At 37.6% G+C, this 24,895-nt stretch overlaps 2 protein-coding genes across 4 annotated transcripts in view; both read right to left on the reverse strand.

The window, feature by feature from the left end:
- Positions 1 to 10,834, reverse strand: part of LOC117324794 (serine/threonine-protein phosphatase PP1-like) — a 33,692-nt gene extending 22,858 nt beyond the window's left edge. Inside the window, exon 1 of one of the 3 annotated variants that reach the window (XM_033880632.1) lies at positions 10,663 to 10,834. The gene's annotated coding sequence lies outside the window, so the exon portion shown is untranslated. Of the gene's footprint in view, positions 1 to 7,343; positions 7,459 to 10,168; positions 10,360 to 10,662 lie in introns of those variants that run through there. The other 2 variants (XM_033880644.1, XM_033880636.1) reach the window with 2 other exon arrangements.
- Positions 10,835 to 18,841: 8,007 nt separating this feature from the next.
- LOC117324848 lies at positions 18,842 to 24,234 on the reverse strand. Its single transcript, XM_033880680.1, has 3 exons — positions 23,452 to 24,234; positions 21,273 to 21,470; positions 18,842 to 20,555 (listed from the first exon to the last, which is right to left on the reverse strand). Exons 1-3 carry the CDS (start codon positions 23,840 to 23,842, stop codon positions 19,933 to 19,935), a joined length of 1,212 nt encoding a protein of 403 aa, XP_033736571.1. The 5' UTR covers positions 23,843 to 24,234; the 3' UTR covers positions 18,842 to 19,932.
- Between the last annotated feature and the right edge of the window lie 661 nt (positions 24,235 to 24,895).

The raw sequence follows: 24,895 nt of genomic DNA on the forward strand, positions 1-24,895 counted from the left end.
ATATGTGTACAATTCGTATCCATGTATGTAAATACATTGCGATCCAGGTATTCATATAGACGACTTCCACAATGATCATGTCAGAATATCGGGCCGACTATCACTGCGCCATTGAAATGTTCTTTTTTTAAGAACGCCGATGTGGTGCAGCGGTTATAAGCTACCGGTATTTCTGGCTAGGCGATTGGGTGCCGTAGATCGTGAGTTTGAGGCCCGGTCAGGGCACAAGTCATAAAGTTGTCTTCCTTCGTCAATTGTGTTACTATGTTATATACATACTTGTATGTATATATATAACATAGTAACACAATTGACGAAGGAAGACAACTTTGTGACTCGACCTTGACCAAAAGATTTAACAGAGCCCGTTATGAGAAATACTTGGAGGTCAGTCAGGGCCAACATGTGCATGTATATACCATCAAACTGCCATCCCATTACTAAGAATACTAACAAAGTAGTAGAATTCATTCCAACAATTCAACAAATGATAATCAAAAATGTGATTTCCCTACATAAACTAAAGTTAAGTTTACCCCCTCCCCAAGGGCAAACATGAGGCCCCAGGGTCATGAAACTCACAATTTTGGTAAAACATTAAGACCCTTCAATAAATCTAATGAAGAGCATTTGATTTTAGTTGCAGCAGAAATTTGGCCATTGAAGATTTCTGCAAAATTTCATTGAAATTGGTTTAGAAGACTTCATCCAAGGTGACCTAAAAGAGGGAAAAATAGCTAGGGCTTTTTCTCACTGGTTTGGGAAAGGGCCTTTTTGTCTTATTTTGGGAAGAAAATTGGTAAATTGGGAAAGATTTTTTCAGGAGTAAACTGCAAATTTTGGGAATTTGGCTTAAATATGAAATAATTTCAATTGTGAATGGGGCCCATTAACGGCCTCAAAAAGTTCCCAGAAAAAGCCCTGATATCAGATCAAAATAAACATTGGAAGAGTTGCAAGAACAAGATTCTGTCTACAAAGTTAGGAAAAGGGGCATAATTGTTTTAAAAATAATTGGATTAAAAGTCATCCAGGTGCACAACTTCAATAAGGCATCCTATGACTACACGTTAAGTTTCAAAAAGTTTGGCTTTCAACAAGGAAAAGGACAAGATTCCGACACATACATTGTTATGGGATGGGGATTCTCAACAGTTTGAAAAATATAATCAAGAAACTACCGGTAAGTCCTAGGGGTGGGAAAGACTCCAGGGCCTATTTTTACAACAGGATTGTGTTCATCTCTTGGTGCCCAGCAATGTTATATACGGTTATGAGGTCAGGACCACAATGGTTTCAAAGATATATATATCTAAGTCTTTTGGTGTGGGGAAAGATTCCAGAGCCTATTTTTATAACGAGAAATCGTTTATTTCTTTATGCCAAGCAATGCTATACCATATAGCTGGTTATTTTTGCGGGTCTAAATTTTCGTAATTTTTACTTAAAATCAGTATATCAAATTTAAACGAATTAAATTTTTGTCTTCCAGAAATATGTTGGTATCCTATATTCGCGGATAATGTCCCCGTATAATAATGTTTTTAGTCAAGTGGTCCCAAAAGGTTTCTGTCATTTGTGCGACAACCAGTTAGTGTATACACTATTGAACTGTTCTCCTTTCATCTACAAGTACAAACACTAATGTATCACCTGTATTCACCACTGAACTGACCTCAGTGTACACCTAAACAGATTGCTTGTCAATTATGTTCGGTTTCCTCTTATTAGTCCCCTGCCGTTTGAAAAACGGGGGGACTATAGGTTCACCCTCCGTCCGTCTGTCTGTCTGTCTGTCATGCAACAGTTGTCCGGACAACTCCTCCTAAAGTACTACTCCGATTTTAACGAAACTTGGTATACATGATCAGTATAACATGTAGTTGTGCATCGCACATTTGTGTTTTCAAAAATCTATTTTTCAAAATGGCCGCCGGCTTCTCATTGGTTGATGCTTGTCCGGACAACTCCTCCTAAAGTACTACCTAATCTACTGTACATCCCACATTTTTTCCGACTAAAAATTCCGAAATGCGAGTAAAAATGGCTATATCTCATCACCTGCCCCTTCTAAAGTACTACTCCATGCACTCCTAGGTCAGGCAGGGGACTTTGTATTGCTGTTGCAATACTATTCATCCTTGTTTATTATGTAAGTCTTCTGTGTCTTACAATAAAATTTAATAAGACAATTTACAAACAATGTTTTCTTAACAATTATACCTGCCGATATACCAGAAGCTAAGAGATATAATTCAATATGAACATGCTTGCTAGCGACAATGCCGACATTGTCATTTTTATCGTATATGATATTTATGCTTGTCATTTTATAACATGGATGCGATCATGTTAATGACCTGTGACTTAGCAAAAATATCATCCCTGTGGAAATAACTGGCTATAGCGTACACTGTATATGGTTTTTGGGGTGGGAATCTTAATGGTTTCAAAACTATACCAGTAACCAAGAAACTAAGTCCATAGTGGGGAAAGACCCCTGGGTTTATTTTTTCATCATGATTTTGTTTACCTTTGGATTCCCAACCATGCTATACGGTTATGGGGTTGGGATCTCAACAGTTTCAAAGATATAACAAAGGAACAATGTCTTCAGAGGCGGGGAAAGACCCTACGGCCTATTTTTACAGTTATGGAGTGGGAATCTCAATGCTTTCAAAAATAAAACCAAGAAACTAAGTCCTTAAGGGTGGAGATTCAGAAAGACCCCAGGGCCTATACTTACAACAAGATTGTGTTTATCTCTTGGTGTTCAGCAATGCTTTACTGTATATGGTTATGGGGTGGGAATCTCAAAGGTTTCAAAAATGTAAGAAGTCGTTTGTAACAATATAGGCACTTCAGGGTCAGATGACTTAAAAAGATTCAAAATTTGACCTTAAACTAAGACCAAATTTTACATTGACATTTGGTCAGTTGACACCTTTTTATACGCTCGACGAAAGACGGGACGTATTATGTTAGCATGTTATCGTTCGGGCGGACCATAACTCCAATACTGCTCAACCCAGGCTCTCCATACTCGACACAAATATACATCTTGATGAGTCGGAGTGTCTCATACCAAAATCATGCCCCTTACCCCCGAATTTGCGGAGTTATTCCCCTTTGATGATTTTACTTGTCCGGACCATATTTCCAGTACTACTCAACCCAGGCTCTCCATACTTGACACAAATATACATCTTGATGAGCCAGAGTGTCGCATACCAAAATCATGCCCCTTACCCCCGTATTTGTGGAGTTATTCCCCTTTGATGATTTAACTTGTCCGGACCATATCTCCAATACTCCTCAACCCAGGCTCTCCATACTTGACACAAATTTATACATCTTGATGAGCCGGAGTGTCACATACCAAAATCATGCCCCTTACCCCCGTATTTGCGGAGTTATCCCCCTTTGATGATTTTACTTGTCCGGACCATAACTCCAATACTACCCGACCCAGGCACTCCATACTTGACACAAATATACATCTTGATGAGCCGGAGTGTCGCATACCAAAATTTTAAAAGTTGAAGTTGAAATTGTAAAAGTTATTGTGATTTTTTTAAAATTTTGGCATATTATGGACTTAACTGTTTTTCCAATATTCTTGAGTTAATGTTTTGGTTAAAATTTTGCAATTGCTCACCATTCACTTAATAATGGTATTAGGAGGCTGATTTTTTGCAAAGAGGTTCTTTTAATGTATATATTCTGTATATAAACATGTGAACTAATTTTTGTGTTATTGTGTCTAAACCCAGGTTTCCCATATTTGCAACATATATACATCTCATCATTTAAGGTTGCCCTTCGGTTTCAACTACACACCATTATGTGTATCAATATCTCCTTCCAACTTTTCAACAATGATACTACATTTTAAAGCATTACAACCTGTGAAACTACCCCCTTCCAAGTGTCAAATATTGCGGCGGGCGTATGTTGTGGCCCTCCAACGGGCCCTTGTTTTTTATTCTGACCAATATTGCTTCAAAGTGTCATAACAAAATGTTCATCAGTAAAAAGATACAAAACGTTATTTTGACTTTTGACCCAGTGACCTTGACTAGTAAGGTAACTCCTTATTTCATTCTGACAGACAAAATGTCAAAGTGTTCATTAGTAAAAGATACAAAATAAGACCTTAACCTTTAACACAGTGACCTAGATCTTTGATCAGTTGGCTCCTTCTTTATTGTAACCCATATTGCATCATCATGTCATAACAAAATATTAATTAGTGAAAAGATACAGAATATGACCATGACCTTTCACTCAGTGACTGTGACCTCTAAGTGATTTTAAAAATTTGGTCAGTTGACTCTTGTTTAATTCTCTAACTATGATTGCTTCATTGTGTCATAATTAAAATGTCCATCAGAAAAGATACAAGTTTTGACCTAGTGCACTTGACTTTTTGTCAGTTAAACTCATTATTTGATTTTGACCAGCTTTTTCATACCAAATTCCATCACTTTTCCAGTAATTTATCTAATCTTTTTAGATGCATTTTTTGTCCAGATTTTAGGAAAGAGATGTATTTTTATCTTACTAGATAATTAATCACTATATTTGTGATTAAAATAATACTACATTTTAATACCTATTATATTTACCACCTTGTGTCCCAGAATAGTCGTGAACATGACCTGTTTAAGAGTTAATGCTTCAAGCATTCATCATATGAAATGTCATGCAATTATATTTCTGTAGCCATCTTTAATGTAACCTGCATGACCTTGACCTCTGACCTGGTGATCATTCACTTCTGTCAGATTTTTGTGAACTCAACATCTTGATCAAATTTCATGTACATTGGTCAACAAGAGGCCCAATGAGCCTGCATTGCTCACCTGTTATTCACTTGTTTATTGATTCCACTCCTTTTATCTCTATATAGTCAAAAGAATTTCATCCTGGGCTTTTAGGTATTAATTAAATCAGAAGAAGTCTTTCATGTGATTGAACAATTTTGCATCTGTAACCTTTGATATATGATTGAAGGTCATTCCTTATTGCAAAATTTAACGGGCTCAATCATAGGAACCTACCAGCCAATATAACGGCTTTTAGCAGGGATCTGGAAAAGCACTCGTCCAGTCATCAGGGATGAGTGAAAATTGGTCCAGGCAAGGGAATCTTATTGTGCCACTTGCCCGCCAAACGAGTACTCTTAATGCTAATAACATGTAAATGTTGATGGAAAAATAAAAATATTAAAATCTGAAGAAAAATCTGTCATTTTCTTTGTAAATGAGACCAAAGTCGCGCCTGTTTCGCAGACAATAAGGATCGCCATGCATACCTTTATTCTGTGGATGAAACCTGAGATTGATATAAAAAAATGAAAGTGTCAATCAGAAAGGTTCCATTAGAATTTGGCAAGAGATTTCAGGAAAATATAGAATAATGTATGAACAAACAAACTTGGAGTAAAGCAAAATTGACAAAATAATAAAAAATATTGACTAATGCGGTTGGAATTTTCATATGATACTGCTGTAGTGGTGATTACAGTAATTTCTTAATTTGGAGAGTTTTAGGACAAACTACTTAAACATTTGCCTTACCATATGTAGAGATTTCAAAACCTGTCAATCTAGTGGTCCAACTATACAATTGTTAATCCAAAAGGGTTCTGATATTAAAGACTTAGGGGCAGGATTGTCAGAAATTTTGGACTACCACCACATAAGCTCATATGAATGTAAATTGTACATTTATGCACTTAATACATGCACAATGTGAAATTATTATATGTAATAATAATCTGAAAAACAGTTAAGTGTGTCGTTTTGAGTAATTTCATTATCAGAAAATCAAGTTAGTGCATACACTTCACTGAAAATCATTGTCCTTTAAAATTAATGAATGGTAGATAAAAAAAAATACTACTTACTACCGGGAGTTGGAAGACTGAATTGGTGATTCGACCATTAGATTTTCTGTGTCACTAGACCTGTGCCTAGTAGTTTCAAAAAAAATTTCCAGACCCATCTTAGCCTTTTGGTCTAAAACTAATATTAAGGAATTTGACCCCTGTGACCTTTAATATGGGTCAAGGACTTTTGTTTTTCAAACTTTGTTGGGCCTCATCCAAGTTACCCATCAGCCAAATATCATGACTGGGAGTCTTGGAAGTTGGATAGGGTTAAGTTGTTCAAGGTTTTATGATATTTAACCCCTGTGACCTTGAAAATGGGTTTAAGGCCATTTCTTTTCTCAAACTTTGACAGGCCTCATCCAGTGAACCTATCAGCCAAATATAATGGTTCTGGAACTCTTGTTTACCGAGATGAAGTTGTTTAAATGGAAAAGTTGATGCCAGACATAACTTTGGGACAGATAGCTATAGTAGTTATTAGCTGCAAACAAAATCTGTCGATGGATGGATGGATGGATTAAAGGATGGATAGACAATGATTACTATAAGATTCCCTTAATAATTCCAATACAGGGCACCAATGAGCACAACTAGGAACCAAGGGGTAATTACATGTGACGATTTAGAAAAATTCCTCCAGTACTTTTCAAAAAATAGCGATATTATAAACATTTTAAATTCAAATGTCAAAATCATTTAATTTCCTAATCAGACTCAAAATTAAACGGGCACAACTAAGAACAAAGGGGAACTTACATGTGAAGTTTGAGAAATATCCACCAGTACTTTTCAAGAAACAGCGATAACAAACTTTAAATTGTCAAAATACAAGATGGCCACTTGTTGGCAATATTGTGTCCCCTATCACTTGTTGACAATATTGTGTCCCCTATCTATGGGCACAACTAGGGAACAAAGAGAACCTACATGTGAAGTTTGAGAAATATCCCTTCAGCACTTTTCAAGAAATAGCAATTAACTTCAATTTATAAAAATCCAAGAATTTTTGCCATTTTATTTTCTTAATCAGACTCAAAATAAAATACTAGTAGGCACTCATTGAGACCAAGGGGAACCCATATGAAGTTTCAGAAAAATCTGTTAAGTACTTCTCAAGAAATAGCAATGATAATTGATTAATGATTGTTATGGACAAGTAGCTGACAATGAACCATGGACTACAGATGTAGGACTATTTAAATAGTTCACAATCTGATGATGGTGGGTTAAAAACTTAATAAGTGTATTAAAATTTATAGTGCAAAAGTTAATAATTTAATTTTAAAAGTTAATATTTTCTAAGCAATAAAATCATGCTTCTGAAGTCATTAATATAACCTGAACTACAATCTTAGTAAATTAGTATGATAAATCTGTAAATAGAAAACATAAACAGGATTCTGAATTATCTGCTTATTAAACACAAGGATTGTAAACTTGAATGTACCTGTAACAGCATATCATTTCAATCTTCAACTTATGGAGATCTTTTCAATCTAGCACCAGCTCACAGCAAAAATACTTGTCAAATGTTAAACCCATAGTGCATAGAGTGGGGTTTGTCAGAACCATGCATTTCAACTTGTACAATTAAAACCCTTTCCCTATATTGATTTGAAAGTATACGACCATTACTACACAATGTATCAACATTAAAAGCTGAACAAATAAGAGCACAAATAAAACACAAAGGTATAGACCAGTAAATATTAGTGATTTAATTCATTGTGTGTTTTCGTCATGTCCAAGTGGTAAATAGAACCAGAACATATTTACATAGAAATACATGAATCATTCAAATCAAGACAATTAAGTTACTGTATCAGCGGACTAAAGCAGATGAAAATCCTTTCAATGCACTCTTATAATAGCTTTGGAACTCAAGTTTTATAATTTTACAAGGTGAATAGGTAAATTGGATTCTGTAGGGATCTTTATATACTTTAATAGACCTTTCTGTGTCAAGCTTTATAATAATATAAGAGACCTATGGGCCTTAACGGCCACCTGAGTTTTTGACTATTTATGGTGCCATCCTTGGGGGTCAGTAAAGGCCAGCATGTGCATACCATCAAATTGTCATCCCATACTGATAATTCTAACAAGTGAGAATTAATTCCAAAAGAAATTCAACAAATGATAGACAAAACTGTGATTTCCCTGTAAACTATAGTAAAGTTTAACCCTACCCCAGGGGCAAACATGAGCTATAAAGGGTCATGAAATTTACAATTTTGGTAAAGCACCTTAAGAACCTTCCAGACAGTTTAACCTAGATGTAATGTAAACAACAATAGAACGCTTGTTAGATTGTCATTATTGTCAATATAAATACAATCATGGTGACAGATAAATATTCTTGGCACCTGCAATCTGAGTATTTATAAATAGAATGTCACCCGTTATGGAACCAGGAATAATCATATATATATCACACCAAACTCAACCGTCACCAGTACCGGTAAGTGGTAATTTATTGGCCGACTAGTTTCACCTCTCTGCAAGGCTTCATCAAGACAGCTTTTTGACAATTTTCACCCCTATAGACTATTCATTGTATTTTGGCAGTTGAAATTTGCAGGGATTTACCTCACATTTTTAAATTTGGAGTCTATAGGATTGCCAATCTAATTAAAATCTAGATGGCCATTCTCACTGCGTACATGAACATCTTACAACATCCCATATGGGGTCATGTTCTGATGACCTTGTATTTCACTTTCAGGGCGAATCATCAATTTGTCGATGTCATCTAAGCAAACCATTTCATCACAGTATCATGAGTATGCATCTAAAGCAAACCATTTCGGCACACCATGTATATACATGTAGCTATATGCTTTCTGGGACGAAATGACTTTAAACAAATTGACAGATTATGCAAGCTATGTACTCTAGTCATGCTAATTCGGACAAATAAAATTGACTTCCAAGATTCTGGAAGTAGTCATTTGATTGGCTAATCCAAAAGGTCATCCCGACGTGACCCCTTATGGGATGTTCATGTAATGTAGTGAGAATGACCATCTAGATTTTAATTAGATTGTAGGATTGCCAGCCAAGAATTTTGATGGTCCATGACGAATCAAAAAAAAGTTCACATAATTAGCATTGCTATTTTTGCTAATAACTATGCTAATATATATATATAAACTTGAAGTCAGCTTCTGGCATACTAATGTCATAGTGAAGGATAACTACATGTAATTACTCAATGAAATTCATATTTTCCATACCATAACCAATCCATTTTTTAAGCCTCATGCCTGTTAGATATGAATGAAATTTATGAACATTTAAATTCATTTCAATTATAACATGTTTTGTTTTACCTGTTTGATTTTCAAATGTATACAACAAAGACAAATCTAATATCTGACTGCCAAGTGAGTTTTATTTTATTCAAAATTGCTTTTTGTGAAAAGTGATCAGATTTGGGTACTGTCTGTATCTGACTTACTGGAAGTCCTCGTTCTCAAGTATATATCCAGGTGGGAGGAGAGCACAATGAAATTTATCGGTAGTTTAGTAATAAGTTCTTAAAAGTTTGTAATGTCTGATGCTTGAACAACATCTTCTGGTAAGTTGTTCCAATTGTTGGTAGTTTGTGGGGAAAAGAATTATGGATGATGACTGTGTTACACATACATTATCTGTAGTCGTTAACTGTTTTAACACAAGTTCTCAAACTTGTAGAATACAAGATGTCGGTTACAGGTATGGCCACTCACCCCTTCACAATTAAAAAAAAAAAAAAAAATTGTCACCATAGAATTGTTTCTTGGACTTCATATGTAGCTTCCCAATGTTATCAAAATTAAAATAAGAGGTAGAGGGGAAAGAAAGGAAAAGTCTGTGATAGCACTAGGAACCTAGCCATTTAGCCAAGGCTAATCTTGAGATGGTTTGGCTAAAGGCAATTGCTATTTACACTAAATTTTTAGCAAAAATGACAAAGTACAATAAACATGTGTTTTGGCAAAAGGATATATGAACAAAAATAGCCAAATGACTACAAGAAAGCTAGCACAAAGTAGAGAAAATAAAATTAGTCTTTCATGAGACCAATAAAGATCATTCAATGATGGTGACAAGGTCCCTCTGGGATCTCTTGTTATGCTCTCTCTCACTATATGCTTTCTTTCTCAGAGGAATACAAATGTATTGAATTCTAATAAATGATTGAGCAAGCTGCAAGTTAACTCTTTGTCAATAAACATAGGAACGTTAAACTTAAACGGTACAAAATGCCAATTTTGTGTTTAGGCCTACCTGTTGAGCATGATCTGAATAACATCTTTTGTAAACGTTACTGCTGTATGTTACTTTCGCTGCCTCCTAAATCAGCTTCCTGTATTGTACTGCCTACAGTAGCCGAGCCTATTTTTCCAAGCTAACAACTCAACAGAGATTTTAACACATTTTTAAAGCTTGTCCTGTTTCTGGTCAATATTCTTGATGGATGTGTGGGCAAAATATAGATCTATATACAACACCCTGTCAATACAGTATTGTTCACGTGTCGTACTTGAACGAACTGACGAATATCGACCAACGTCCAGCTAATAAATCGTCTGCTAGGTGCAGTAGAGAAGCCAACTAGGCTAGGCTACGACCAATATGGATGTGTCCATGTATTTTTGAACATTACTGTAAGCATATCAATAAAATCCAGATTTGTATGTATTGCGATTTTGTTTGCTATACTGACAAAGTGTTTGTTCCTTCAATAATATGCACAAATATTACTAGATAAATTAACTTACATCATACGAATGGGATGTTGCTTCTTCCGTCCTTCATGACAGTGAATACAAGCACGTGATCGTTGTCATAGATACAGAATCGAAGTCATGCTGCTGACTTGCATTGTACAGACGTAAGCTTACTTTACGATAGACCATGTCGGATCACTAAATCATAGTTTAAGTTAATGTATGAGCTTACATGATACCAAACATGCACCTGCTATTTCTCTTGTTAGACTAGGCCTGTTAAGGATCAGAAAATTCAGATTAGGCCTAAGGTTATAGTTATCTATGTCAAGATCACTAACATGATTAGATTAGGCCTAAGTTACAATTCGGTAAAAATTCGGTGTTCAGACACACTAGGGAAGGTCTAAATACATGTAGACTTTAACAAATTCTCAAGCCCCTGTGAGGTAATGGTGCTGTAGTGCAATATTATATGGTAAGCCTTTTTATAAGGTCGGTATTGTTTCATGCTGATAAAACCATGCATTAACCGAAATCAAAAGGCTACTGCATGTATAGATTCTAGATTTAATATTTTTTTTAAAAACTAGATCTAGATCTATCTAGTTACTTTGATACTTGTAGATTCTACCTGCAACGACTGCAATGTAAATAGTCTATAATGAAGCATTTGTAAATTTAATTAGACTAGACCCGAACAATGAAAAATAAGCTAAAAGATCTGAATTCTACATTAATTTTTCAATAATTTTATTTCCTTTATGCATTCAGAGTTAGAATTTAAATTCTATTTAGATTATTATCATTATAATCATTTTTTATAAGTTCGTTGCATTTTAGAAAGGATAAAGACTTCTCTTTTTCTTGCCGTTCTTCATGTTTATTAACATCTATTTTACGTACATTATTTGAATGATTTGTATCAAAATTCAGTAAGGAGGTAGTCTATGTACTGACTACATATGTACGTCCCTGTTCCGTTGAAAAGTGGTATGTCAAAGTATACATGTCTTATTTGAAACCTACGGAAGCCCATTGGTGCGAAATGTAATTTGTAAAAAAAAATATACGCAATACTTTTGCGAATATACGAAATAAATATTGCGAATACGCAATACGAGGGCTGATTGACAGGTTGTCAGTCTCGTATTGAAGGAGGTACTCAATGATGTTCTTTTGAAGTCCTACTTTTCTCTGACTATACAGGGCCGTGTACTCAAGGGCTGGTCTCATTTGGTTGGTTTATATCGACGAGGTAGCACTCTAAAGTAAACGAGACAAGCGGTTTTTGCAAAATGGAAACAAGAGGCCCAGAGGGCCTGTATCGCTCACCTGGATTTCATGAGATATGAAACAAGAATGATGATTAAGTATATTTGTCACTGGTATTGCTATGTCAATATATCATAGGCATTTTATATGGGTACGTGAGGATTTGATGTCAAACAAGAGGCCCAGGGGCCTTAACGGTCATCTAACTCTAAATTAAAACCCTTATATTATTGTAGTATGTATTCTCTGTAGCAAGTATATAGTGGCACTGTTGGCCATGGTGGCCATCTTGGATTTCTGACTGACCCAATAAATAACAAGAGGCCCAGGGGCCTTAACGGTCATCTGACTCTAAATTAAAACCCTTATATTATTGTAGTATGCATTCTCTGTAGCAAGTATATAGTGGCACTGTTGGCCATCTTGGATTTCTGACCGACCCAATAAATAACAACACTTGGTCTGGACCATCTAAGGATAATTTCTGGTAAGTTTGAGTTGAATTCCACCGGTGGAATTTGAGAAGAAGTTTGAAATAGGTGTTGTTCAGGAAAAACATGATTGCGCAATCATGTTACAAAATGGCCGCCATTGCTGCCATGTCAAAGTTTTTACGAGGCCGAAAAAATAACAACACTTTGTTGGCCCTCCTTCCTTAACATCCTCACCAATTTCCAGCTCAATGGCACCAGTGGAACTGGAGAAGAAGTTTAAAATGTGTTTTTCAAGATGGCTGCCATGGCGGCCATCTTGGATTTCAGACCAATCTAAAAAATAACAACACTTGGTCGGGATCATCCCAGGAACATTTCAGGCAAGTTTCAGCCCAACAGCACTGGTGTAACTTGAGAAGAAGTTTAAAATGTGTTTTTCAAGATGGTGGTTATGGCGGCCATCTTGGATTTCGGACCGACCCGAAAAATAACGAAAAATAACAACACTTGGTCGGGATCATATCAGGATCATTTCAGGCAAGTTTCAGCTCAGTAGCACTGGTGGAACTTGAGAAGAAGTTTAAAATGTGTTTTTCAAGATGGCGGCCTCAGCGGCCATCTTGGATTTCGGACCGACCCGAAAAATAACAACACTTGGTCGAGATCATATCAGGATCATTTCAGGCAGGTTTCAGCTCAATAGCACATGTGGAACTTGAGAAGAAGTTTGAAATGTGTTTTTCAAGATGGCGGCTATGGCGGCCATCTTGGATTTCGGACCGACTCAAAAAATAACAACACTTGGTCGAGATCATATCAGGATCATTTCAGGCAGGTTTCAGCTCAATAGCACTAGTGGAACTTGAGAAGAAGTTTAAAATGTGTTTTTTCAAGATGGTGGTTATGGTGGCCATCTTGGATTTCGGACCGACCCGAAAAATAACAAAAAATAACAACACTTGGTCAGGATCATATCAGGATCATTTCAGGCAAGTTTCAGCTCAGTAGCACTGGTGGAACTTGAGAAGAAGTTTAAAATGTGTTTTTCAAGATGGCGGCTATGGCGGCCATCTTGGATTTCGGACCGACCCGAAAAATAACAAAAAATAACAACACTTGGTCAGGATCATATCAGGATCATTTCAGGCAAGTTTCAGCTCAATAGCACTGGTGGAACTGAGAAGAATTTTAAAATGTGTTTTTCAAGATGGCGGCTATGGCGGCCATCTTGGATTTCGGACCGACCCAAAAAATAACAACACTTGGTCGGGTTCATATCAGGATCATTTCAGGCATGTTTCAGCTCAATAGCACTGGTGAAACTTGAGAAGAAGTTTAAAATGTGTTTTTCAAGATGGCGGCTATGGCGGCCATCTTGGATTTCGGACCGACCCGAAAATAACAACACTTGGTCGGGATCATATCAGGATCATTTCAGGCAAGTTTCAGCTCAATAGCACTGGTGGAACTTGAGAAGAAGTTTAAAATGCGTTTTCCAAGATGTTGGCTATGGCGGCCATCTTTGATTTTGGACCGACCCGAAAAATAATAACACTTGGTCGGGATCATATCAGCATCATTTCAGGCAAGTTTCAGCTCAATAGCACTGGTGAAACTTGAGAAGAAGTTTTAAATGTGTTTTTCAAGATGGCGGCTATGGCGGCCATCTTGGATTTCGGACCGACCCGAAAAATAACAACACTTGGTCGGGATCATTTCAGGATCATTTCTGGCAAGTTTCAGCCCAACAGCACTGGTGGAACTTGAGAAGAAGTTTAAAATGTGTTTTCAAAATTGCGGCTATGGCGGCCATCTTGGATTTCGGACCGACACGAAAAATAACAACACTTGGTCAGGACCATCTCAGGATCATTTCTGGCAAGTTTCATCTTAATCCCACCGGTGGAACTTGAGAAGAAGATTGAAATGTGAAAAGTTTACGGACGGCGCACGGCGGACGACGCGGGACGAAGCAGGATGGCTATAGGTCATCCTGATCCTTCGGGTCAGATGACCTAACAATTAACACTTAACATCTTAGGATAATTTCTGGTAAGTTAGAGCTGAATACCACTGGTGGAATTTGAAATAGGCATTGTTCAGGAAAACCATGATTGCACAATCATGTTACAAAATGGCTGCCATGGCTGCCAAGTCAATGAATTTACTACAACACTTTGTTGGCCCTCCTTCCTTAACATCCTCACCAATTTCCAGCTCAATGGCACCAGTGGAACTGGAGAAGAAGTTTAAAATGTGTTTTTCAAGATGGCGGCCATCTTGGATTTCTGGCCAACCCGATAAACAACAACACTTGGTAAGGACCATCTCGGGATCATTTCTGGTAAGTTAGAGCTGAATCCCACTGGTGGAATTTGAGAAGAAGTTCGAAATATGTGTTGTTCAGGAAAACCATGATTGCGCAATCATGTTACAAAATCCATTCATAACTTTATGACAAGTAGTGATTTAAAGGAATTACCTCTATTTCCCCTATTGGGCCCCGCCCCTTTGGCCCCTTTGGGGTCAGGGCCACCATTTATGCAAAATCTGTTCCCCTTCTGCCAAGGATGTTTCAGACCAAATTGGGTTCAAATCCATTCATAACTTTATGACTAGTAGCGATTTAAAAGAATTACCTCTATTTCCCCTATTGGGCCCCGCCCCTTTGGCCCCTCGGGAGTCAGAATCACCATTTATGCAAAATCTGTTTCCCTTCTGCCAAGGATGTTTCTGGCCAAATTTGGTCAAAATTCAATAAGGCCTTTTTGACTAATAGCGATTTGAAGCAAATGTTGACGGACGGATGGACGGACGGACGACGGACGCTGCGCCATGACATAAGCTCACCGGACTTTCGGTCCAAGTGAGCTAAAAACAAAACTGTATAAGAAGAAATATTTACAGGTGTGTCAGTATAGCAGGCAAGCTCAAAAACGATTATTTAATACGTTTTATGAATCATGGTGTGTATCTATAGTTATATGAGACTGAGAAGGTAAATGTAATGTTACATGGTTGTACACAACATTTTAGAATGAATAAAGAATCCTTCGACACACTGTCTGTACATGCTTTCTTGCTTCCTTACCATACCTGGGTAGGATAATACCCCTACCATACCTGGGTAGGATAATACTGATACCATACCTGGGTAGGATAATACTGATACCACACCTGGGTAGGATAATACCCATACCATACCTGGGTAGGATACAAGTGATACCATACCTGGGTAGGATAATACCAATACCATACCTGGGTAGGATACAAGTGATACCATACCTGGGTAGGATAATACTGATACAACACCTGGGTAGGATAATACCCATACCATACCTGGGTAGGATAATAGCGATACCATACCTGGGTAGGATAATACCAATACCATACATGTGTAGGATAATACCCATACCATACCTGGGTAGGATAATACCGATACCATACCTGTGTAGGATAATACCGATACCATACCTGGGTAGGATAATAGTGATACCATACCTGGGTAGGATAATGGTAATACCATACCTGGGTAGGATAATACTGATACCATACCTGGGTAGGATAATACTGATACCATATCTGGGTAGGATATTACCGATACCATACCTGGGTAGGATAATACTGATACCACACCTGGGTAGGATAATACCGATACCATATCTGGGTAGGATAATACCGATACCATACCTGGGTAGGATAATACCCATACCATACCTGGGTAGGATAATACCGATACCATACCTGTGTAGGATGATACCGATACCATACCTGGGTAGGATGATACTGATACCATATATGGGTAGCATAATACTGATACCACACCTGGGTAGGATAATACTGATACCATACCTGGGTAGGATAATACCCATACCATACCTGGGTAGGATAATACCCATACCATACCTGGGTAGGATAAAAGTGATACCATACCTGGGTAGGATAATAGTGATACCATACCTGGGTAGGATAATACCGATACCATACCTGGGTAGAATAATACCGATACCATACCTGGGTAGGATAATACCGATACCATACCTGGGTAGGATAATAGTGATACCATACCTGGGTAGGATAATACTGATACCATACCGGGGTAGGATAATACCGATACCATACCTGGGTAGGATAATACCGATACCACACCTGGGTAGGATAATACCGATACCATACCGGGGTAGGAAATACCCATACCATACCTGGGTAGGATAATACCCATACCATACCTGGGTAGGATAATAGTGATACCATACCTGGGTAGGATAATACTGATACAATACCTGGGTAGGATAATACTGATACCACACCTGGGTAGGATAATACCCATACCATACCTGGGTAGGATAATAGTGATACCATACCTGGGTAGGATAATACCGATACAATACCTGGGAAGGATAATACTGATACCACACCTGGGTAGGATAATACCCATACCATACCTGGGTAGGATAATACTGATACCACACCTGGGTAGGATAATACCCATACCATACCTGGGTAGGATAATACCCATACCATATCTGGGTAGGATAATACCCATACCATACCTGGGTAGGATGATACCGATACAATACCTGGGTAGGATAATACTGATACCACACCTGGGTAGGATAATACCGATACAATACCTGGGTAGGATAATACCCCTACCATACCTGGGTAGGATAATACCCATACCATACCTGGGTAGGATAATACCGATACCATACCTGGGTAGGATGATACCGATACCATATCTGGGTAGGATAATAGTGATACCATACCTGGGTAGGATAATAGCGATACCATACCTGGGTAGGATAATACCGATACAATACCTGGGTAGGATAATACCGATACCATACCTGGGTAGGATAATACTGATACCATACTTGGGTAGGATTATACTCATACCATACCTGGGTAGGATAATACCGATACCATACCTGGGTAGGATAATACCAATACAATACCTGGGTAGGATAATAGTGATACCATACCTGGGTAGGATAATACCGATACCATACCTGGGTAGGATAATACTGATACCATATCTGGGTAGGAAAATACCGATACCATACCTGGGTAGGATAATACTGTTACCACACCTGGGTAGGATAATACCCATACCATACCTGGGTAGGATAATACCGATACCATATCTGGGTAGGATAATACCGATACCATACCTGGGTAGGATGATACCGATACAATACCTGGGTAGGATAATAGCGATACCATACCTGGGTAGGAAAATACTGATAACATACCTCGATAGGATACCACTGACACCATACATGTACCTGGGTAGGATACCACAGACACCATACATGTATCTGGGTAGGATACCACTGACACCATACCTGCACCTGGGTAGGATACCACTGACACCATACCTGTATCTGGGTAGGATACCACTGACACAATACATGTACCTGGGTAGGATACCACCGACACCATACCTGTATCTGGGTAGGATACCACTGACACAATACATGTACCTGGGTAGGATACCACTGACACCATACCTGTATCTGGGTAGGATACCACTGACACCATACATGTATCTGGGTAGGATACCACCGACACCATACATGTATCTGGGTAGGATACCACTGACACCATACCTGTATCTGGGTAGGATACCACTGACACCATACCTGTATCTGGGTAGGATACCACTGACACCATTCCTCTATCTGGGTAGGATACCACTGACACAATACCTGTATCTGGGTAGGATACCACTGAAACCATTCCTGTACCTGGGTAGGATACCACTGACACCATACCTGTATCTGGGTAGGATACCACTGACACCATACCTGTATCTGGGTAGGATACCACTGACACAATACCTGTACCTGGGTAGGATCCCACTGACACAATACCTGTATCTGGGTAGGATACCACTGACACCATACCTGTATCTGGGTAGGATATCACTGACACAATACCTGTATCTGGGTAGGATATCACTGACACCATATATGTACCTTGGGTAGGATATCACTGACACAATACCTGTATCTGGGTAGGATACCACTGACACAATACCTGTATCTGGGTAGGATATCACTGACACAATACCTGTATCTGGGTAGGATACCACTGACACAATACCTGTACCTGGGTAGGATACCACTGACTGAATACTTGTATCTGGGTAGGATACCACTGACACCATATATGTACCTGGGTAGGATATCACTGACACAATACCTGTATCTGGGTAGGATATCACTGACTGAATACTTGTATCTGGGTAGGATACCACTGACTGAATACCTATATCTGGGTAGGATACCACTGACACCAGTTCTGTTGAGTACCGCCGATTCTGTTCTTAAAAGAACACAAGTATGGTTCCTGCTCTTATGCTTCATGTGGTAAAGATATATATTACGGTATTTACTTTTTTTTATCAGTTCCTCCAGGACCAAAGTATCTGTGAGATCGATTATCGACCCTACTGATATGGACACTAGTTGACATTTAAAACACCTATATGTACATTGATGACTAAAACTCTAAAATGTGTTTAATTTTTTTTTTAATTCACGTTTAGACACAAACACTAAGTAGTAGAGCTGTTTACAACTCATCTGATTACTAATAGAGATAATCCTCATTCATAACATAACTATAAAAAGGTCTCAAATTCAATGACAACCACATACAATGTACAATTTAGTTTAAAAGACATACCTACTGGTAAGTTCAAAATTGTGAAATTCTTCATCGAAAAGTTTGAAATCATGTGAACTTAAGACCAATCAATTATTCAATGTAATTAATGACTGTAGTTAATATGAACAAAGTAGAAATAAAGACCACAGCACTAGCCCTATACAATAAATTACTGAATGAATGATACAGTTTTATATTAATTATTATACCTGCTGTGTGATTCAAGCTCTATATAGGTTATATTAACTTTTAGCATGTGCAATATCCCTGTCTATCATCCGGCAATAAGTTTTCTTTTTTATCATATAGGATTCGATTCATTTTGAAAACATTGTACACAAAAAACTACATTTATTCAAATTTAACACAAACAACCTTTGCAATGTTAACCATCAATTTTTCATTCGTAATTAACCGGCCACACTAAAATGACTTGAGCTGAAAATTTTTTTGTACATACACGATTTAAATGGAACAAAAACATGTTTTTTGCCAGAAAAGTTCTTGTTTTGAGCTGAAAAATATTTGTACATAAAAGATTGAAATGGAACAAAAACATGCTTTTTGCCAGAAAAGTTCTTATTTTGAGCTGAAAAATAGTTGTACATACACAATTTAAATGGAACAAAAACATGTTTTCTGCCAGAAAAGTTCTTGTTTTGAGCTGAAAAATATTTGTACATACACCAGGTACACGATTGAAATGGAACAAAAACATGCTTTTTGCCAGAAAAGTTCTTGTTTTGAGCTGAAAAACATTTGTACATACACGATTGAAATGGAACAAAAACATGTTTTTTGCCAGAAAAGTTCTTGTTTTGAGCTGAAAAACATTTGTACATACACGACTGAAATGGAACAAAAATATGCTTTTTGCCAGAAAAGTTCTTGTTTACAGAAACAATCCTTGTCATTTTTACCAGTTGATTTGGTACTGCTAAATAATAGCAGGACGCCCAGTTCCTTTTGCTTGAATCCTTACAATTTTTTCCTTTGCCTCAAGAATTATTTCATCAGTGGTATCAACAGTACAGCCTATCTTTTTAGAATGACTGCAAATTCCAACATTTCCCAACTTCAAAGCAGACTCATAAATGGACAGTTTCAGCTTTGCATGACTAAAGAAGCCAGCTTTTTTACTTGGAGCAAGCAGTCCATTTGTCAAACCACTGCACAGATATTTATAATTCACCACTAACCAGGAAGCTAGCACTGCAGCAAAGTTCACTGTTGATTGATGCCCTGATTTACCTATAAATAGTGGAATTTGGGAACTTTCCAGCAGAACGTCATTGTCAGAATCATAAAAATAAAAAGCCAAACTTTTCCCTTCCACTCCAATACACGGGAACAGAAAATGGTCACTTTCTATGTGTCTCTGCTTCTGAAGAAATGAAAACACTATGGTCTTAGCTATAATTTGAGGATTATAATTATCAGAGTTCAATTCTACTTCATCTGGTGACAGTCCACTTTCTGGATCAGTCTTGTCAACAGATTCAAGAACTAGGTCATTGTTGATTATGATGTCCACATATCCATGCCACACATCTTCATGCCCTATAAAACAAGAATTACACATGACTAGAAAGTGTTGGCTTACAATTTGATGTGCTTTTCACCTACATAATACACAAGACCTGGAGACTTTTAAACAATGAAAACTAATGTAAAAAAAGTTCATAAGCATCAATCCAAATTTTGATGTTATTTTAAGCCTCAAATACAACCACCATATAAGAAGTCAATGACAAACGAGTTGGTAACATTTACAGACTGTATAAAATTAAGCAGGAGTTGTCTCCTCTCATCCATCAAACTGATCTGTTGCTATCTGAAATAACCAGTTTGAGTGAGTGTATGTTTAATTAGGGTAGTGTCTTGCCTAAGGACACAACCACAACAGCACAGACCACCCCATTTCTCAGCTTCCAAAGAAACACAAACCTACTTCGGATCTTCACCTAAAGTAACGTGACAGGCACTCTAACTGACTGAGCTATTGCGGCCCCTTTAGACAATTTCGTAGGCGAAACAATAGCAGGCGAGACAGAGCTGCTGAAAATAAGCATTTCTTGCACAATTCTATAACATTTTAATGAAAAATTCTTCAAAGCTTGTTCTATTCTTTGAAAATTGAGGCAATGTCAAAGAAGAATACTTTACATCATCCAGATAACATCTAAACATCCAATGTATTTTTTGTTAGCTGTCACAATGAAAGTCAAAATCAAACTAATTTGGACATGATAAAAGTTGAACTAAATGTTTGTATACCTAGACTTGTATCTCCATACTGGCCACTTATTGTACATCCAGCATTTCCACAGGGACAGGCTGTGTGTTGCTTCCCCTTCGAGCGTTTATCTATGGTGTAGGTTGGAGATGCTGCCAGATTAGCAAAAAGATGGTTTGCCAAGAGAACAGTATTGGTCTGTGGTAATGTCATCACTTTTTCTAGCACAGCATGAGAATCTGAATCAAAGGAATTTGTTTCAAAATTAGTAGAGATTGACTTGGTGATTCCATTGATCTGTATCACTCACTCAGTTTCTATCTGAGGATATTACAAGGCAATGATGTTTTCCAAAACTACTATAAGTTAAAAGTGTAAGACAATCAGTCCTAAAACCACCTTCTGTTAATGTGTAAGATAATAGACCTAAAATCACCATCTGTTAAGTGAATGATAATCTACCTAAAACATTACCTGTTAAAAGTATAAGATATTTGACCTAAAAACACTATCTGTTAAAAGTGGATAAATTGGAGGACCGAATCGTGGCTCTAGAAAGTCAGTTGACTTATCAAGAATTCCGTAGCAGAAAATACAATCTGTTGATTTATGGTGTGGAGGAACCAAAGAACGAAATCATAGACAACACATTACGTTCTTTCCTTTCTTCTGACCTAAAGTTGGATAGTGACATTATCAATTTCGTTCTCTCATCAGTTGCCAACGCTCATAGAATTCCTAAATTTGGAGGCAATAGTCAAGACAACAATGGACTCGGACCTAACGCCATAATTGTGAACTAGTAAGCCAGAGGTCTCGGGTTCAATCCCTAGCGGAGGCAGTGATTTTCGAGTTTCCAGGAGTAATAGCGATGCTTGTGGAGCAGTCCTGAGTATTTTCCCTGGGTCCCTACATGGGCGCCACTGTAACAGAGCGTATGATTATTAAATTTAAATCACTACTTCCGCTAGGGATCAAACCCGGGACCTCTGGCTTACTAGTCTTACGCTCAACCGATCGAGCTAAAGAGAAGATCTCTCTAGCCGAGCGGTATATTGCGGCTAGTATTTACCAGGGTTACATAAACATCCCAACAAGTTTTGCTTTTGTGCACATAATGCCACATATATATGTAAACAAGTTCTTCGTCACTTTGGTTTTGTCAGAAGGCTTTGTTTTTGATACATGTGTATCATAGCAGATATTTGGATTTTTACCTTTGTGTTATTTGTCAAACTTTGGATGTTACAAACACTTACCGTGACTGGGGATCAGGTAAATTTAGCAATAGTCACCAGGATAGCTCCGACCAGTTTCCCTAGCTACAGCGACATATTTTTTTCTGTATATTTCATGCAATTTTACAAAATTTCAATGAATTTTTATTGTTGTTTTTTCAATGGAATGTATTGAAATTTCACATACATACATAATAATTTGCTCATTCCTGTGATAGTGATACTATTTGTTTGATTTTCTATAACAAATTTTAGGAAATATTGCATATATGTTACTGTTTTAAAGATTTTAGCCATGGCATATTACTTTGTAAGTAAGAAGAACGAAGAAAATATCACATTTTTCATACAGTGCATATGTTCATCTATTTCGGAAAAATTAAGCACTGGAAAAGTATGTACATAAAATATCAGGTAAAGGAGTTAACAAGTGTCTACTAATAAAAAAAGTTATGGAATTTCAAGAAAATTCACTGAAAACAGAGGTCACAAAATTGAATTGAAATTTTTTTAGATGCATGAAATATACAGTTAAAATATAACATGACCGAATACTTTTGGCACTTTATTATATAGTCCAACGAATTTTCTGACGATCTTACTATGTAGACACAAGGCAGCTTTAACATCAGAACCCTTCGGATTATTTATTATAGTACTATAACAGATTTATATAGTATATATATATATTAGTATATGGATCTCTGACTACAACATTGTCAGACAGAGAGGTTAGATGTTGAGAAATGTAACTGGCGCTGTATGTGTCATGCAACATCTGATAATGTAATCAGGTAGACTAATTCAGACCTAATTATAATTATACTGTACAGGATCCATGCCTATTATCGTGACGAACATATTACCATGACTTATGTGTGACCAAATGCTTGTAGGCATGGACCCTGTACATTTGTACTTGCTACCATGTACTGCAGTACATGTAATATTTCAGGTGCAAGTTTCCCTTGCCTACATGTACCTGTATCTAGTAGATAATTCAACAACTTGCTCAAAAGATGTCTTTCCTGTTTTCTTTCTGGTAACACCTTCTCATCCAAGTAATTCAACAAAAGTCGAATTCCTTTATCAAACACACTCCCAAATACATGCATTGGCTCAATAGGAAGGACACTGCAAGAAGCATTCGAAAACGAACAGGCTTCTTCGGGAACCGCACCATTACAGTTGGTGATCTGCAAAGGTGTTAGGAAGTGAGCGGTTCGACGTACGTCTGTCAATTCACTCACACATGTCGCTGTTTTTATAACTAGTTCATCTGGAAATTCAGGGATCACAGAAAAACGACATTTCTTTGAACTTGACGGTCCGATTAAATCTCCAGTTCCATTAGGACTCAGTGCAGCTGCCATTCCTACCGACTAGGCCGTTTGCATACGTCTTTTAAAAGTGAAACCATTTATCGAGTACATGTGCCTTGTAACAGAGTACCTGTAAAGTGCGAAACGAAAGCAAAACGAAACGAAACCGTTTATCGAGTACATGGGCCTTGTAATACACGGGGTCTGTTTGTTTATAAAGTAATATTTCAGGCATATATCTTGATGGACTTGCATATATTAATGCAGGCCTTGAAAGTCTTTGATAAAGCTCGTCTGAAATCAACAGAAAATCACCAGGTCCGTCCTTATTTCATAAACGAACATAAACGGCCACGCTTGAGGCTGTAGCTCCACTGTTTGAACCGTTTCAACAGCATAGTCTTCGTTAAAGGGCCGAATTACGATTACGCTTCCGGTTAAAGTTAAGGTAACTAGATTCTATATGCCTAATTGTAAATTTTTTTTGCTCACACATGACCCCGGACCCCCCCGTTCTTCAAATGAGGAACAATTTTTATATATCATTTTTTGATATCCCCCCCCCCCCCCCCCCCCCCCCGCTTATCAAAAATCTTCCTGGATCCACGCCTGTGACCGAAGGGCAAGTGAGCCCTACGCAGCATGTGGCATCCGTTGTCTCCATCCTTCCAACCAACGTCAACTGTTTAATAACCAATTAAGAGGCACAGGCAGTTGATATTGAGCCTATAGCATGCTGGGGCGAAGGGCAACCAAGTTTGTTCATATGAATGACCTTGACCTTCATTCAAGGTCACATGGGTCAAATTAACAGGCTAAAATCTTCAAACGACTTATTCTCAGTAACCATGAGGCCCAGAGACTTGATATTAGTCATGTGGCATGTCAGGGCGAGCGGCTACCAAGTTTGTTCATATAAATGGTCTCGACCTATATTCAAGGTAGCATGGGTCAAATAAGAAAACATTTTCAAACGACTTCTTCTCAATAACCAAGAGGTCCAGTGACTTGATATTGGGTCTGTAGCATGCTTGGGTGACGCGCTACCAAGGTTGTTCAAATCAATAACCTTGACATAAATGAAAGGTCACAGGGCTCAAATAG

The sequence above is a fragment of the Pecten maximus genome, chromosome 1, assembly GCF_902652985.1.
Source record: "Pecten maximus chromosome 1, xPecMax1.1, whole genome shotgun sequence".
NCBI classification, from domain to species: Eukaryota; Metazoa; Mollusca; class Bivalvia; order Pectinida; family Pectinidae; genus Pecten; species Pecten maximus.